The sequence below is a fragment of the Neofelis nebulosa genome, chromosome 5, assembly GCF_028018385.1.
Source record: "Neofelis nebulosa isolate mNeoNeb1 chromosome 5, mNeoNeb1.pri, whole genome shotgun sequence".
Classification (NCBI taxonomy): Eukaryota; Metazoa; Chordata; class Mammalia; order Carnivora; family Felidae; genus Neofelis; species Neofelis nebulosa.
The window spans coordinates 112,674,156-112,692,438 of record NC_080786.1 but is presented as its reverse complement, the minus strand read 5'-3'; the positions used below and the strand labels follow the sequence as shown (position 1 = coordinate 112,692,438).

General features: G+C 41.7%; 1 protein-coding gene across 3 annotated transcripts in view; it reads right to left on the bottom strand.

Annotated features, from left to right (window-relative positions):
* DCBLD2 (discoidin, CUB and LCCL domain containing 2) overlaps positions 1-10,790 on the bottom strand; it is an 89,317-nt gene extending 78,527 nt beyond the window's left edge. For all 3 annotated transcript variants that reach the window (XM_058731632.1, XM_058731633.1, XM_058731634.1), the window contains exon 1: positions 10,463-10,790. In XM_058731632.1, coding sequence (XP_058587615.1) covers positions 10,463-10,673 — 211 coding nt within the window. In that variant the 5' untranslated portion in view covers positions 10,674-10,790. The remainder of the gene's footprint in view (positions 1-10,462) is intronic.
* Between the last annotated feature and the right edge of the window lie 7,493 nt (positions 10,791-18,283).

The following is an 18,283-nucleotide window of genomic DNA, read 5'->3' as shown; positions in this document are numbered from 1 at the left end:
AACTGAATAAAATCTTTGACACGTGTTCATTTTATATTTGCATAGCAGGTATGATTCTGCCTCTTTTGCAAATTCTAACCTGTAAAACAGCTCGTCAGTGGGAGCTAGGTTTTGCAATTTAACAAATCATAAGACACTAACAATATAACGGCAACAACAACGAAACCCACATAAAACTCTTTCCACCCAGTGTATCCTGACCTCTACCATCTTCTCGCTCACTTTTCCTTTCTTTTACAAAGAAGTTTCTTCTAGTCTCCATAGTTGATGTCTTACTTCTTTGCTTCCCGTTCTAAGTTCCAATGCACTGCAATTCAGCTTCCAAAAAGAAAAGTCTAAGTCCTAATTTCCGGTACCAATGAATATAACCTTATTTGGAAACAGGGTCTTAACAGATGTCATCAAGTTAAAATGAGGTCATACTGGTTAAGGTGGATCCTCATTCAATGACAGGTGAAAAGAGAAAAATGTGGACATGGTTACAGACACAGGAAGAATACTACATTACAGAGGCAGAGATTGGAATGATGCAAAGGAACTCCAAAGATTAAAACTCCAGAAGCTAGGGAGGCAAGGAAAGACCCTCCCCCAGAATCTTCAACAGAGTATATAGCTGTGCTGACACCCCAATTTCAGAATTCTAGCCTCCAGAACACTAAGACAATAAAGTTCTGTTGCTTTAAGCTATCTAAATTTGTGGTAATTTGTTACGGCAGCCCTAGGAAATGCAGGCCTACTCACCAATGAAACTATTCACTAATGCAGCCAGTTTCCAAGCTGCCAAAAGTTAACGTGATAAGGGAGCGAAAGGCAAGCTGAGGGCAAAGCACAAGCACATACCCACAACCCCTTCCACCTCCCAGGTGTGACCTTCCCCGGGCACTCCTGGCTGCCCAAGAACAAAGAAAGGGGAGAAACAACGGTTATCTGATAGCACAGTGATGCAGGAGTCTCCCATCAGTTTGCAACTGTCTTAATGATTTACAAGAAAAAAGCAATCTCCAGAAACCTACAGACTCAACCTCCTGGGGACCTAATGTCATCCTCCCCTCCACAGCATAGAATATCTTATATAATCAGTCAGTCTTCACACAACCCCAGCGCAGCTCTTTCTGCTCACGGGTACTGTCCCGTGCTGTAATAAAAACACCTTTTTGCACTGAAAACGTCCCAAGAATTCTCCCTTGGCCGTTGGCTCCGAACCCGACTCCAAACCATGTCAAATGGATACTTTTCCATCCTTATCATGTGTGACCTTTCCATATTATCTGGCATCGCTGGCCCTTCCTTCCCTCCTTCCTTCCTTCCTTCCTTTGTATCTTCCCTCCCTCCTTAAAATTCTCCTTCCCTGGCTCAGTTTTTTGAACCAACTGCAACTTCTCTAGCATGTTCCTGGGCTTCTTACTGCCAACCACTGATGCTGTTCAGTTCCTCCCCCATTCCGGGTATTCTACCAGGGGTATCTCCCTACTTCCCTCAGTTACCACGAAGTCTCCAACCCTTCTCCTAATCCTCAAACCTGTCATCTACTTATATATTAAGCACCTCTGCTCATATTATTCACTCACTGAATAAAAATTTACTGACTTCCCAAACAGATTTGATCCCAGCCCTCAAACATTCTAGAAAGCGAGGTGAATTATGTATTTAAACACGTAAGAGCGTTAAGTAGATGCCATGGTCGATATGCCTAATATTTAAATCCAAGTGTCTGACTCCAAAGTCTCTTCTCTATACTTTCAAAGTCCACCAAAGCACAAAACGGTGAAGACAGACCAAGAAAGCGCTCAGGCTGTTCACAGTAAACACAAGCCAAAACCAAAAAGAAAAAAATCTGACAGTTTAAATGATACTTTCAGTAGAGCAGAGACTAGACTGCAAGGAAATCAGCATTTAACTAATATTTGTTGTGCACCAGCTACTCAGAAAATGTACAGCACAGAGTCAATCGGTTAGTACGTTTGTCACTGAAAAAACCAGATACAAGGTACCGGGCAAGCAAACAGCAAAGAGGAAAGATGTATACAAGCCAGCGGGGTTTTGAGCGTGTTTCCAGGTACAGAGTAAGAAGCCCATTCAAGTTTAAATTCTACTTAAACACAACTTACATTCCCTGATAAAGCAGTGCTCGGATAAGTGGAAGAGATGGTTTCGGGAAGAAGGAAAGGTGAGGCAGGTATGCTGTGTAGGAGTTGAGCTCTACAAAGTGGAGGGGCCACTGTGCTCCTGCTGAGCAGTAAGCCCCATGGGAGATTTTTTTTTTTAATTTTTTTTTTTTCAACGTTTTTAATTTATTTTTGGGACAGAGAGAGACAGAGCATGAACGGGGGAGGGGCAGAGAGAGGGAGACACAGAATCGGAAGCAGGCTCCAGGCTCTGAGCCATCAGCCCAGAGCCCGACGCGGGGCTCGAACTCACGGACCGCGAGATCGTGACCTGGCTGAAGTCGGACGCTTAACCGACTGCGCCACCCAGGCGCCCCTGGGAGATTTGATCAGTAGTCCTCACTGGTGGTAGGACTAGTCACAGTGGGACACATGACTTTCTCCAGTGACCCTGGGCTATCCAGAACCAGAGAAAGGCAGTGGGGACTGGCATGTGAGCCAGGTTGGGGATCTGTTAAGGACAAGAGGAAGGGCATGACAGAATGAGAGACGTGGGAGGCCACATTGAGGAAGTGACCCTAGAGATGGACAAATGGACCGGATGAAGGCAGAGGAACCTAAGTTTGATGTCTTGCTAATACCTCAGTCTGCCCCTCAGTGCAAAGTCCTCCACAATTTTGTTCCCACTGACCTTTCCAGCCTTCATTTCTCATTACTTTCCTCTGACACCAGATTACTGAAACTACTATTCTCCAGGAACTGCAGCTGCCAATGAAAAAGGAGGCAGGCAACTGTGAGAACCAAAATTAGTGCGACTCTTTGGTAATGTTGGAGATGGCCAGCAGTCAGCACTGAAATCAGAGTTTGAAAGACCCGGCAAAGGAGAGACCCAACTTGCTGACACTGATTTAGGCTGTTACTGACAAGACGGGCACAACTGTTTTCTAAGTAGCCATGGCTCTGGCTCTAGCTGAAGGACTTCTCTCACCGAGGGAGCAAAGAGGTCTAGCTCCCAGAAAGAGGGTGGCTGGGACATGCTAGGCCCTGAGCAAGTACACAGTAAGGTCCAAGAGAGGGCTCTAGTACCATGAGACTGAGAAGCCCGGGCTCTGACAGCTAACTGTGGGGATTAGACAAGAGTAACATGAAGGGCACGCAAATGCCCAGACACTAACGTCGAATAATGTACATGGGGCAGCAGATTCACTCCAGCAATGGGTTCCCAGTTCATATTTTTGAATGACAATTTAGTAGATATAAGAAGACAATGAGAAGACAATAAGAAGACAACTTAAAAATCTCTGTCAGAACAAATATTTAATACACAGTGTGAATAATGGGTGGCTCAGTTAGTTGTCTGACTTCGGCTCAAGTCATTATGTCACAGTTTGTAAGTTCGAGCCCCACACTGGGCACTGTGCTGACAGCTCAGAGCCTGGAGCCTGCTTCAGATTCTGTGTCTCCCTTTCTTTCTGCACCTCCATCCCCCTCTCAAAAAAAAAAATTTTTTTTAAGTTTTTTTAAATACCCAGTGTGAATAATGAATGCAAAGAAATAAGTGAAAAGTACTATCTTGGAAGGAGTGTGTGGGCAATGGTTAAAGAATTCTTCTCAGGGATAATACCCAAGAAGGGTTGTGAAGGAAGATCAGGAACTTACCAAGGATGCAAGGAAAGAAAAAAGCTCTTTCTTTTTAAATAGACAAATAGCATATGTAAAGAGATCACTATAGGGAACAAGGCAAAAAAAGCATGAAATTATACCTCAGAGCAGTAAGTCTTACACGTGAAATATATATATAAAACGGGTGGGGATGCTGGTATAAGATTAAGTTAGAGAAGAAGGTAGACACCAGACTGTAAAAACAATTACATGTGTAACATGCAAAGAAATTTGGAATGTATCTTACAGGTGATCAAGAGGCTGCCGGCCACACTATGGAAGTATTAACGTAATTCCAGGAAGGCAAGTACCCCAGGGCCCAGAACCATTGCCAGCAGTAACCAACCAGCAAATATCTGCCCAATTATTAGGCAGGGGTGCAAGGTAGGGGGCTCAAAAGGAGGAAGTAGTAAGCCAGAACCAGGTACTTAGAGTCTGGCTACTCACTGCAACAGGACAAGCTTTTATACCCCCATGCTTTCCTGACTCCTTGGTGTTCTGATGCTGTGATCTTTACTTCTCAAATGTCTGTCATCCCCGTGGACTACAAACATACCAGTCCTTTAAAGCTCATTCAGTTATCAGCAAGGCTTCTCCTATTTCCCTAGGCATTGTGAGCTCTTCCTCCCTTCAAACCCACAGCACTATGCAACCTCCCCCGGTTATTTTTAGATATAATCCAACTGAATTATTTCCCCAATGAGACTGTAGGTTCTCCGAAGACAATTAGAATATTTTACTCTTCTCTAAATGTCTCAAGACTGTACTGACATATGTGCACACATCTCTGGGAGCTCATCATAGCTGGTACTACTTCCTGCTATAAGTTCTTAATGAGAGGAGTATTAGCATCTTTTCTTTGACCAACCAAGCAATTCAGTTTTGACTGCAAACTTACATGCACCCTACTCAACAAAAGCCATGCAAGAAACTTGGCCTACTCTCAGAAAGCTTAGTTGAGGGAGGCTGCACCTTGGAGGGGGTCTTCCCCATAATTTCAAGTGACTAATCAACATCTTTCTTCCAACTACATATCCTTCAGAGTGCACGTTGATCTAACAGACAATGTTTTAGCAGTCCTCTAAGATCACCCCATTATCCCATCTGCTTCAGTGGACTCTGGCATTCATTAAATACTAGTTTATTTGAATATTTCTATTTTCTGTCCTTGTGGATTATGTTGATTTCCATGTAATAATCTGGAAATTAGCATTATGTTTCTTTTTTTTTTTTTTAATTTAATGTTTGTTTATTTTTGAGAAAGAGACAGATTGCCAGCAGGGGTGGGGAAGAGAGAGAGGAAAACAGAATCCAAAGCAGGCTCCTGGCTCTGAGCTATCAGCAGAGAGCCCGACTCAGGGCTCGAACCCAAGGAACACGAGATTATGACTTGAGCCGAAGTTCGCGCTTAACTGACTGAGCCACCCAGGTGACCTGCATTATATGTTTCTAAGCTAATATTTTGAACTGAAATACCTTCTTACAAAAGATCCCACAATGAATGAAGAATTTAATCAAATGCACTAAAGAAAATGCTGTAATAGCAATTCTGAACAATAGAGTAATTACTTCATAAATAATGAATTTTTACATTTTGAAGTTTTTGCTATATTTTTAAGTATGCTTGCATGTGTTAAATTAGCCTACACAATACACAATTTGAACACAATATGTCTACAGAACATAACAACACGATTAAAATTATAACCATGTAAGATTATGTAGGTGTGTGAATATAGAATAGAAAGAAACATAAAAATCATAAGTTGATACATTAGGGGGTAAAACTATGGATAATTATCAATTAAGTTTTTGGTTTAGAATCACATTATCTGTACAATATTTAAAAAATACAGTGATAAGGCCATAAGGTTTTTATAAAGTAAACTGAATCCATGAGCCATACAAGAAAAACTGCCTGTCTCACTTCATATTTCAACAACCACATTTCACTATCTCTATGAAGCTTTTCCTAATCCTAACAATTTTAGGTCATCATTCTACATCCTTCCAGCTGATCAAGAAGTTGAAACAGGAACTTTATTTGCATGCATTCAATTAACGCCCAATATTACCACCTGAGCTTTCACATCCCACGTCATTTTGTAAAGTATAATCCTAAACTTAAAACCTACCTCTATGTAAATGGAGTCTTTCTGCATACTATAATCTTATGATTTTTTTTATGGAAATTAATCATTTGTCACGTTAATTCTAGCACTGGTACTTTCACCTACACCAATTTCATGGATATTAAGGTGTTCTTCTTATGTTGGTCTTCTAGAATGAACCTTAGATGTTCAGATAGAATTATTAACCATCTTCATAGGCAAATAATGTTTCTTCTTTGCTTATAACATTGGGAAATCTACCTAAAAATCATTGACCTGTAATTTTACAATGAATTTTTCATTTACAAGTTTTAAAAATACAGATTTTAAACCTGATCATTAGCACTTTGGAATTTGTGCTGTATTTCTAATTTTCACCGTGTGAAATTAATCGGAAACAGCAGAAAAAAGATGCTTTGATTTTGCCTCTCAACAAAACTACATGTCAGAGGCCAAATGTTTTATCAGACCAAGAAAAGACAATGGAAAATTCTAAATTAACCTAATGTCAATATTAGAATTACAAATGTTCACTGCTGAGGCAGAAGTGTTCATTTCTGACAATTCACAAATACTGTTCAAAAATTATTTACCTGCGTCACAGCCAAATAAAGGCATTACTTGACAGAAAACAACTTTTTCCCCCCCGCACATTAGTTCTGACATCATTGCGGAACTGAATGATTAAGAAAGAACCTGACTTGTTTCACAGATTTATTAGCAAACAAAAATCAATACCTTCACAAATATTTCACGGTAATAGGTATAAACAAGTCAGTCTTAATAAATTTTAAAAATTAACTTCCTGGGGAGCACCTCAGTTGGTTAAGCGTCCAACTTTGGCTCAGGTCATGATCACACGGTTTGTGAGTTCAAGCCCTGAGTTGGGCTCTATGCTGACAGCTCAGTGCCTGGAGCCGGCTTCAGATTCTGTGTCTCCCTTTCTCTCTGACCCTCCCCTCCTCGAACTCTGTGTGTGTGTGTCTCTCTCTGCCTCTCTCTCTCAAAAACAAACATTAAAAAAAATTTTTTTAGATTAATGTCCTGATATTTTACCACATTCAAATAAACATCTAACCCAAGAAGGGAGGCAAGTCCTCTAGGACACAAATGAGGAAGCTGAGATCCTGAGATGAGGGGACACAAATTGCTATTCATAAATAAAGTAAATCAGGGGCATAGAATCATTCATAGACTCTCAACTTCCTATTAAATATACTTATTACAGTAAATATGCAATCAAATATGCAAATAATAAATTTAACCAATTTAAGTTTTTTAGAAAGACGTGTTACAGTAAAATAGGCTTTCAACAACAAAAAACCCATCATAGTACAATTAGATGTGAATAAATACAATCTATGTATATTAATGAAATAAGACTGGTTAAAAGACATCTCTGCTGTGAAGGGCTGACAGATTTTCAGACCACTGATAAATTTTATTCTGAGCCAAATGAAAAGAAAAATCACTGCCAGCAGAATATATGCTGAGTATTACATGACATTACAGCTCACCCTTGAAAAACGCAGAGGTTAAACACGCTGACCTCCCCGTGCATAGTCAAAAATCCGCCTATAACTTTTGACTCCCCAAAACTTTACTAGTAGCTTACTGTTGACCAGAAGCCCTACCAGCCTTCCATATAACATAAACAGATGATTGACACATATTCTGTATGCTACTGGTGTTATATGCTATATTCTTATAACAGTACATAACTTTTTCTTATTTTTTAAATATTTTTGGGCTATTAAGTTCCTGAGTTTTTTCAAATGTTTGTGAATCTCCAAAAAATTTTCTAACACACTTATTAAAAAAAAAAAATCGGCGCAGTTTGACCTGTGTAGCTCAAGGGTCGACTGTAACTGGAATGAGAGTAATACCTTCTGCTACTTCAAATGATATCTGCAAGATTTAAAAAAAAATTTGAAGCACAGCTCTACCTCAACATATACATTAAATGCATTTCTACCTAGACTGGCCAAAGGGGGAAAAAAAACTGAAATATCATAAAACATTTTTTTCACAGCTTATATTTTGACTATATGTTAATTACAGAAAATATGGAAAAGCATAAAGAAATACCCAAAAGACTTATAGAGTAAAAACTCCAGTTTGTCACTTAACACTACAAAATATAGACATTCCCATTATTAAAAATTCTAATGGAGTTTTAAAACACTGCTCCTCATTTTTAAATTAGATTTCTTTTCAGGTTATGTGAGGGAATACCAGTTGGATCCCAAAGCTTGTCTGTTAGATTAGTTAAGACTGGTTTAAAAGCAATTCTATCACCGACTGCATCAGGGTCCTTTGGATAAAAAATATAATTTTTAAAAATTAGGGGAACTGAAATCTCACACAATTCCTGTTTCCAGTGATGTATACCTAACTGGTTCTTATTTATCAACTTAATACACTCAAAATTAATAATGATAATCACTTATAGCTATATTATACTTTTCCCTTTGCAAAATTCCTATGTACTATCATTTCATTTTTTTAAGGCTATGGAATAGGTTATTCTCTTATCACAGATGTAGAAAACTGTGGTACAAAGAAATTAAGTGACCTCACAAAATTTACCCTATCAACTTAGCAGAACTAGAAATCGGGTCTTTTAAATTAACACCATCCTTTCTATTTGTGCTAATCTACACTGTTTATATAAGACATTGCTGTGAAAGAGAACCATGTGTTTGTTAAAACGCTGTGCAAAAAACCGAAGTTGAATGGGGGCACCTGGATGGCTCAGTCGGTTAAGCGTCAGACTCTTGACCTCAGCTCACTCAAGTCACGATCTCAGGATTCGTGAATTCTAGCCCCGTGTCTTGGCCCTGCACTGGGAGTGCAGATCTTGCTCGGGATTCTCTTTCTCCTTCTCTCTCTGCCCCTCCCCTGCTTGCTGGCTCGCTCTCTCTCTCAAATAAATAAACTTAAGAAAATACAAACCCTGAAATTAAACCTTGAAAGAAAATAAGTTAATGTTGTGTGTTAATTAGGCCAGTTTCGAGAAATTCCAAAAACTAAGGAAACTGTCTCATTTGGTGAGGAGACACAGAACTGATTCTATACTGCTCAAAGATGATTTTTAAAAACATGATATGAACACTTCAGATCTAGAAATAAGCAAAACTGAGCATTCTGCTTATACAGTTACATTCCTTTCTGTATCAAGGTAACTTTTATTTGTGTCTCAGTTCCCTTATGTTTGAAATGGGATAACCATCCCTATCTCAGATGGTTGTGTTGAGGATTAAATGACTTAATACACATACACCACTGAGTACTATGCCTACCACAAAGTCCCAACTAGTTGTAGCACTATGCAAGCCTTCTCGTTTTTTCTCTCTCCTACTAGAAGGAAAATACATGCACAGGCTCTAAAACTTCAATAGGGGGGTGGGAAGGAGGAGATATCACACTTTATTTTATTAAATGCTGATTCAAGAATTTATTTAAGATGAACTAAAAACCTGAATGCTAAGCATCTAAATTTTAAGTTACACGGCGTAGAAACGTGCCTAGAACTAAAAGAGGTCACTTTACCAAATACATTTTTCTTCATTGTGAGATTCTATTTCCACATGCCTGTCAAAGTTTCGGCATTTTCACAACGACAGGCTGTGGCCATGATTCCACACTTTACTGAGAACCATATGAGAACAACATTTAAGCTGGACTTAAACATGGAGATCAACTTAAAAAAAAAAAAAACTTCCCAGCAATAAATAACAATCCAATCCATATTCTTCTCACTGCAATAAAAAAGGAAATACAATGGGAAAATGTGTTCAATAACTGATGCCAAACTGATTGAAAAATTGCAGTTCACTGCCTGAAAATAGTACCAAAGGGCGGAGGAGGAATCAGCCCTGCATTCTCTTTCCATTATGATGATTATTCAATAAACAGTTTTGCTCAATTCTGAAACAGGTATTTCAAGGACGGTAGACGGAAAAAAAGTTCTGTCACTTTTTGGAAGGGCTTACCCTTTTAACTCGGAATGCTCATAGCACGTTGCCTTGGGTCAGAATGAGTGTCTGACCAAGGCAATCTAAACCACCAGCAGGAATAATAGGAAGGTATCGTAAAGGACTTGTACTGAATCCAAAACTCAAAGCTAACCAGAATCAGTATCCTTCGCTTTTGAACCTGAGCACTTTCACAAAAGATAATTAGCACCACTTGCCTTTAACTGGTTTAAGATGCTATTTAATTATCTTGTCTTCCTACTCTGTCCATCATTTTAGCTTAACTTTAGGGGTCACATCTCCAAAACTTTTTTCCTCCCAAATATTTTTCCAAGAAGAATCCAATACCGAAAAGGAGGCCTTCACAGCAGAGTCTCACTTCTCTCTTTTCAGCAGCACCAAAGGCCTGGTCAAAAAGTAAAGACGCGCCAACTTGGGGGACAAGGGGCAGAGCCCACCTTTGCAACTCATCCCGGAGAGGGCCTGGTCTGGTCACGCACCCAAGCGCACTGCACCTCCCCCGCGCGTCTAGAGACCCGGCATCCCGGAGGTTCCCCTGCGACCCCGCCGCCCCTGGGGCTCCGCGCGCTCCCCGGGAACCACTCACCTTGCTGGGCTCCGGCGTCCTCGAGCAACAGGAGCAGGATAAGTAAGAGCAGGAGGAACAGAGGCATGGGGAAGGAGGAGGAGGAGGAGTTGGGGCGGGGTGGGCGAGGGCGGGAGAAGGGGAGCGCGGCCCGGGCGGGGGCGGCGGCCGCGGCCCGGACTCGGAGACGGGGAGGGCTGCGCCCGGCTCTCACCGCCGCCCGGCTCCCCATCTCGGCGGCCGGCTGTCCGCCTGCATAGTGCGGGAGCCCCGGGAGAGGAGGCGGCGGCTGCGGCGGGAGAGCGAGAGGCACCGCGCGCTACGCCCCGCGCCGGGACCGTCTCTGCCCCTTGCTCCGCTTTCGCCTCCTCTTCTCTAGTTCCTTCCCTCCGCTCCCTACCCGGACACCCCAGACCAGAGCGCTGGGGAAGAGAGGGAAGGAAGCGGGGTACTCGAGCCGCGGAGGGCCGCTGCGGCAGAGCTGGAGGACGCGCCTCCCGCGCCGCGTCCCTCAACCCAACCCCGACTCGCGGCACACGCCCGGGGCTCCGGCTAGCTAGCTGGCAGGCGGGCCGCCCGCTCCCTCGCGCTCCCTCTGGCGCGCACTGACCACGCCTCCTCGGCCCGCCAAGGCCAATCTGCAGTTGGCTCCGGTCCGTCTCCCTCCGAGCCACCCAATCAACACGCTCTCTCCTCAGTCGGCCCGTTAGGTCCCCGGCCCACTCCTTGAGCTCAACCGCCCCTCTTCTCTCTCCTCCAATCCCCTGCAGCCTTAGGAAAGCGTCCCACCCCGCTTCCCCCAATCGGGGTTCCGCCCCCAAGCTCGGGCCCCCGGCAGCCCTGCCCGGCCCGGGCGCCTGTTATTGTTGGGACGGCAGCCCAAGCTGATCTCGCTGGGGCGGCTGCTCGCACTGGTCAGTGACTTCCGGGACTTCCCCCATCCCGCTCTCCTGACTCCTCAAGCCCAGCTTGTTCATTGCTCCTCCCCTGCCGCGCATCAGGCCACTGGAAGGGGTGGGAAACCAGGATCCTGGATGGTTTGAGCTGAGAGCTGAGTCTAAGAAAGCAGAGCGTGTTTTTGTTTTGTTTTGCTTTGTTTTGTTTTTTTAATTACAGCCAGTTGTTGCAACAACTCAGACTTAAAAGGTGCAGTGTTGGATATTAAAAAAAAATATGTATTTCTTGTTTCCTATGCCTTTTACTATATTTACTGTATTGGGGGCGGGACATAAAAAAAAGCATATAACAAGATCCATGCCCCCAAAGCAGTTTAAACCTAACATCCTAACATTCATTCAGCCATTCTACCAAGAGTCGTTGACCACCTGCTATCTACTTGCAAACCCTATGCAAAGACTTGTGGGATTTGCAGCCATAATACAGAAATCTTCTAGGATCTAGTGTTGGTACAGAGATGGAAACACATCATGAAAGTCAGAATGCAACAAATGCCAATTAGCGTCACAAGCAATTTGATGGAGACTGTAAGTAAATGCAGTGACAAAAGGAACTGGTCTTTTGGAAAGATGAATCCACAGGACTAGGCAGTTGATTGCTTTTAGGAGAAAGGTGCCATCCTTGATGTCATTAACATGGGCTCCTAAGAGGAGGATGGTGTCATTAACAAATACAGAAAACTGGAAAGGTGGATCAGGTTGTGTAGGCAGGTGAGTTGATTTTGGACATAGTGAATTTGAGATACTCAGCAGCTAGTATTTGAAGTTATATAACAGGCAGGGGGACATTTGGGTCTAAAACTCAGGTTGAGGAGTGCCTTCGAGTCATAGGTAAAAGTCACAAGTGGATGTGATATTCAAAATCTTGGAAGCGACTGATATCTTCAAGTGAAAAGCTAAGAGTTGGAAAGGACTCTGGAGATCATCTTGTTCAATTCCCCTATAGATCCCTCATGTGTTAAACCCTTCTACCAAATTTATTCAATAAGCATTTATTGGATGTCTGTTGGACCCTAAGATGCTTTAGGACTAATGTAGACAGTGGACATAAAAAGTTCAATCAGAGGAGCCTACATTCTGTGGGGGAGGCGAACAAATTCATTGCTGTCAGCACAATTTTGGAATTACAGACTAGTGCCACAATACCACAGTGGAAGGAGTTCAAGGACCCCTTTATGGTGAGTATGAAACTCCAGCTGCATCTTGAATAAAAAGACAAACTGGGGAAGGTGATCTGAAGCCAAAAACAAAGTAGGCTGACTCACAGACACCATGATGAATCATGTTAAGGGAGCTGAGTGGGGTTAACTATTGCTGATTTAATAGGAGGAACTGAAGACCAATCCGGAAAAGTTGACAGGGGCAAGATCTAAGACAGGCTAAGGAGTCAGGATTTTATTTTTATAACACTGATAAACAGCTAAAGGGTTCTAAGAAAGAGTTACATTATCCAATTTTTATTTTAGAAAGCTCCACCAGACAGGAAGGTGAGGAATAGATTGGAGTGAGAGCAAGACTAGAAGCCAGGAAGAGCCTATCTGGAGACTAGTCTGGTGATTTGTACAGTTACAGGGAGTGACAGTGAATTTGATCTGCAGTGTCAGTGGGCTTGGAGAGGGGAGACTGACATGATGGATATTTATGAAGGTAGGGAATGATTACATGTGGGGTTAAGGAAGAGTCAAGGAAGATGCTCAGGTTTCTAGGTAGAAAGCATTGCCTTTCACACAGCAAGGGAATATGATAAGGGGAAGTGTTTTGGTTGGATGTAAAGGTAGGAGACAAGATCATGAGTTCAGTATTGGACATATCAAACATGATGTGCTAATGTGGCAAGCAGTCAGTCACGTACTAAGACTTCTAGTAATTGTTCTCTGAGAAAACTCTCGTTTGTTGGACAACTCCTTTCAGAGGACACTGAATGGTGACTTTAAGGCCACAGAGATGGTGACAGAGCAAGGTATTGTGAGTCTCAGGCTGGCATTCTCCTGATGACATAGAACTGCCCAGAGGCAGAGGATTCACCTGTGAACTGTCAGCATTACAGAAGCCTTGCCAGAACAGGCAAAACCTGGGCTATTGCCCTCTCTACTCCTTGTTGATACAGCATGAAAAGATGCCAACTATAAATGCCTAAAGTAAGAAGTAGGAGCACTTACATTTTTTCATCCCTGTTTTACTGACTGTCTGGTATTTTAAAGGGGTATTAATAGTGGAGAATAGAGTGGCGAAGAGGTTCTGAATAAGGTCAGTAGGAGGAAAGAGATGAAGGAGAAAGGGGCAAACTGGAGTTATATTTAAGGAGGTGAAATCAAAAAGCTCTTGGTGACTGATACTATAAGACAATTCCATATTTCTATGCTTCAGCTTCTTGGGTTTTGCTTTGGAACTATAGAGTATGGAACTCTGGCTAGAGAACATCTCTGGAGATTGTACTGCTGTAGTGCAGGGGGATTACAGGTATAGCACGGATGTGGAAGATGGTTGATGCTATTTCTGTCCCTATTTCTCCCACTTCCGAGCGTTGTCACTTTACTGAGTTGCAAAAACAATGAAAGAATATTGCTCTGTAATGACAAAAATCTCCTTGTGGGACCTCACACCAATGTAACATAACAGGGATTCATTTCTAGAACGATGAGTGGATATAGTGCAATTATAGTTTGCATTATCTTTCTCACTCCCTTCATGCTGCTTTAGCCAACTTTGTCATCTTCCTCACCTCTGGGACTTGGTGTGATTGAGGGTTAACATCTGCCGAGGCAGTAGGAGCAAAACTTGTCCAGGACTACTTTACCCACGTGGCTCAGATAGCTGGGTCAGGTCAGAAATGGGGATTCTTTTTTTTTTTTTTTAATGTTTATTTATTTCTGAGAGAGAGACTAGGGGGGAGGGGCAGAGAGAGAGGGAGACACAGAATCTGGAGCAGGCTCCAGGCTCTGAGCTGTCAGCACTGAGCCTGACGCGGGGCTCCAACTCACAAACAGTGAGATCATAACCTGAGCCGAAGTCCAATGCTTAACCGACTGAACCACCAGATGCCCCCAGAAAGGGCGATTCTAACCAGGACCCAAAGTGAACAGATTTACAGGAGGCCGTCATCATAATATAACCTCTGTTATGAGGCCCCCTGAAGCTCAAAAGTGCTTCCACAAGGCAAGCCCAGGTCCCATGCCCTTCCTACAGAGTCTCAGACAGATATGGGTTTTAGAGCCTCCCTTGTGACAAGTCCAACAGAGAAAACATAAACTGAGCAGTGTCTTCATTGCACACCAGTTCACTGACACGTGCTAGGACTTGTAGCAGCCATGGTCAACTCCGATCATTGACTAGTAAATGAATTAATGCTTTGGATGAAGGCTCTGGGGAAGACTAGGGCCACACAGAATAGTTACATATCAAATACCAGGAAATTAAAATGTGTATTGTTTGGATGTAGTTATGTTTGATTTCTGCATGTTAAGAAATTTAAAAATATATAGAGATTCTTAACCTAAATTTTAATTCACCAGACCTTGTTCCCCCTTTTGTCTTCTCTCTTTTGCTCTTTTTTATCTTTCTTTCCTTCTTCTCTTAATCATTAATGAGTGGAAGAATAGAGAAAATTGAATTGACCTGCAGAGCAAATGAAAATATGGAAAGAATGGTTACAGTCTGCTATTTCTGCTTCCAAATGAATCCCAGCTCAGCCACTGCTAAGGAAATGAGAATAGAGGGCAAGAACCTGGAGGCTGGTGCCTTTTTGCTTCTGTTCGTACAGAAACATCTGGGTTTCAATGGTATGACACAGTAAGAATCATTGGCACCATCATTGCTATTAAATGTCTGTTAAGCATTAATAAAACAGAAGAGACTCATTTAATATGGCATTTATACTGGAAAACTTGGGATGATGGTATGTAATGAATCACTGGTGGGCTTTATCAGTGAGTGTGTATTTTTGGCAGGATATCAGAAAGAGGGAACAAACAAGAACTTACTTTTGTGATCTTCCAGTAGGATAGTAGAGAAAGACGAGTGTGGCAGTTCTGGGGAAATATTTTAAACTTCAAAGACCAGAGCCCTCAGATCTGGTTACTCTTCTCACAGGAGCATTTTCTTTGTCCTGTTGACTGTTTGGACAAATGTTTGCAACCAACATTGTTGCTAAACGTCTGGATTCTGCTGAGACTTTCTTCCTTTTTGTCAACAAAAGTGGTTTGGATACATTTTTTTTTTCTTTACCTTATAACTTCTTTCAGTTAGTCATTTCATCCAAATCTAGCTCTCAGGTTTGCTATTCATATTTTCTTAACATTTGTAAACTATTTAGGTAGTATAGCAAATTTAAGATGGAAGTGTTAGGGACATGATTTATTATAGAAAATATCTAATTTATCCTAGTGGATAATGGTTACATTTTTTTTCTTGGCATATTTCAGCAACATGACTGACTTTCCTTGTTTTCCATTTGCCTTTTTCTCCTGTACGACCACCTCTTTTTTTTTCTCCTTCTACTCCTCACCCCACCAACACCCCTTTGGTTTTCCTAGGAACATAAAAATTTAACTAATTCATTCTCTTGTGGATCAAAACAAGAAGGCTTCAGCTTGGTGTTTTATCTCTGATGGAGTCTGCCAAAGATTTTAGTAAGAATGCTCTCCATAACATCAACATCATGCCTGGAAACAAAAGAATAAATTATTCGTGAATGGTTAACAGAAAACTGAGAAATGAATAGGGAACAGAGCAGAGTAACTGAGATAACGTGATTTAGGTGTATAGTAGATGCATGCTTCCTCTTCTCTACGCCTGTGTTCTTTCCTGTGGGACCTTTGCTGGCAACACAGTCGAAAATTAAATACACAGAGCTGAGATGTTGTTTGGCTTCTGAGAAACTGAGTTGTTTCATGAGATCATGGAAACAGCTCTGGACCAGACTCTTGTATCCAACTTCCGCTTGAAAGTGCTGTATGATCTCCAGCAAGGCTCCTAACCTCTCTAGGCCTTAGTTGCCTTATTTATGGCTCTGAGAATAGGTTTAAAGTTTGACGGTTCTTCCAAATTCTCATTACACACTGCTTGCTTTCATCTCCGAGACAAATTCTAAGTCCTCATTTCCTAAATAGCTACCCAATGCAGGAGGGAGAGGAAACACAAGCTGATATCTGCAGAATTCTTCTCTAGGAGAGCATTGCCTGTGCTGACCAGGTGTGCACCTTAAAGTCTGTGCTTAGTTTGGAAGATGACCCTCATGCCCCTAACCCCCAGCCTAGAAATGCCTTTATGAACTAAGGCTAGATGAAGAGCCCCAGTTCCATTCGGTGAAAGAAGCAAATAGGACCCTGGAGCAGGGAGGGTAACCTTATCAGGAAGGAGATGGGGGAAGCAGAGGACATGAAGCTGACCATGATGTGGCTGGAAGCTGGAGCTCAAGAAGTGAAAAATAGTAAAAATTCCCCAGTGCTGAGAACGCAAAGATGCTTTCAAAGATAGAGATATCCAATAAAGGTGTTTAGTTGTTTGCTATATGTGCTGTTGTAACACACACCCCCCAGCCTTTCTCCCAAACTCTCTTAAATTTACTACAGTTTAAGTCTTGATTGGATGAAACTCTGGGAAATGGGTCTTAGAAGTACAGAGGTGACAGTCAGGTTGGTGTGCAATTTATTGATTCTACATGGAAAAGGGCAGTGTGCTCAGGAGGTGAAATGAAAGCAAAGATAAAACGATGAGAAATAGCAGGAGATTCCTAGAACCAGAAGTTTTGAGAAGCTTAAACCTCCGCACAGCTCACCATCCTCTTGACAAAGAGGTTCCATCCCTAAGTAAGTCAGGATATTTGAACAATTTGTGGTTTGCTCTTAAGTTTTTATTTAAATTCCAGTTAGTTGACATAAAGTAAAATTTTAGTTTCAGGTGTACACTATAGTGATTCAGTGCTTCCATACGTCACCCGTCACCCGGTGCTCATCACAAGTGCACCCCTTAAATCCCATCGTCTATTTAATCCAGCTCCCCTCCCAGCCACCTCCCTTGAACAATGTTGTTTAAATATAAAAGGATGATGTGACCATAGCAAGCTAGAGAATTTTAAATCATCCAGACAGCTCATATTTATTACACTAGGACAAACAAATAATAGTATAATAATTCTACTTTTTATTTTCTAAGAACCAAGAGAATAGAAATAGAAATTGGAATTTTAAAAAATTTTTTAACGTTTATTTATTTTTGAGACAGAGAGAGACAGAGCATGAATGGGGGAGGTGCAGAGAGAGAGGGAGACACAGAATCAGAAGCAGGCTCCAGCCTCTGAGCCATCAGCCCAGAGCCCGACACGGGGCTCGAACTCACGGACCGCGAGATCGTGACCTGAGCTGAAGTCAGATGCTTAACCCACTGAGCCACCCAGGCACCCCTGGAATTTTTTAAAAATACGCAGGTCACTTCTTTCAATTATTTCTTCGAATCCTTTAATTAAATTTTAATTTAGATCCTTCAAATTTAATAAGTCAATAAAATAGGGACTAATATTTTAAATAATAGCAAGGCTTTGGAAATGCAGTGTTTAAAAGGAATACCTAAGGTTTTTGAAACAAAGAAGTATATCATCTTCCTTATATCACACTCACAGACTAGCTGTTAGCCTGCCTTTTAACACAATAGGATACGAATGAGATGCAGAATATATATTTTCATTTAAGCAGATCTTTTTATTTTGGGCATTCTATTAACCATGATTTTAAAATGGCAGGTTGTGGTCTAAAAGGAGATAAAATGTTGTTCAGATTAACCTTAATTTCCATGAGATTCTGCATTAACAATCAGGTTTTAATTCCAATATAAGTAATACTTTGCATTACTGATTTGTACTATCATTTGTTCATAGTTAACATATTGCACA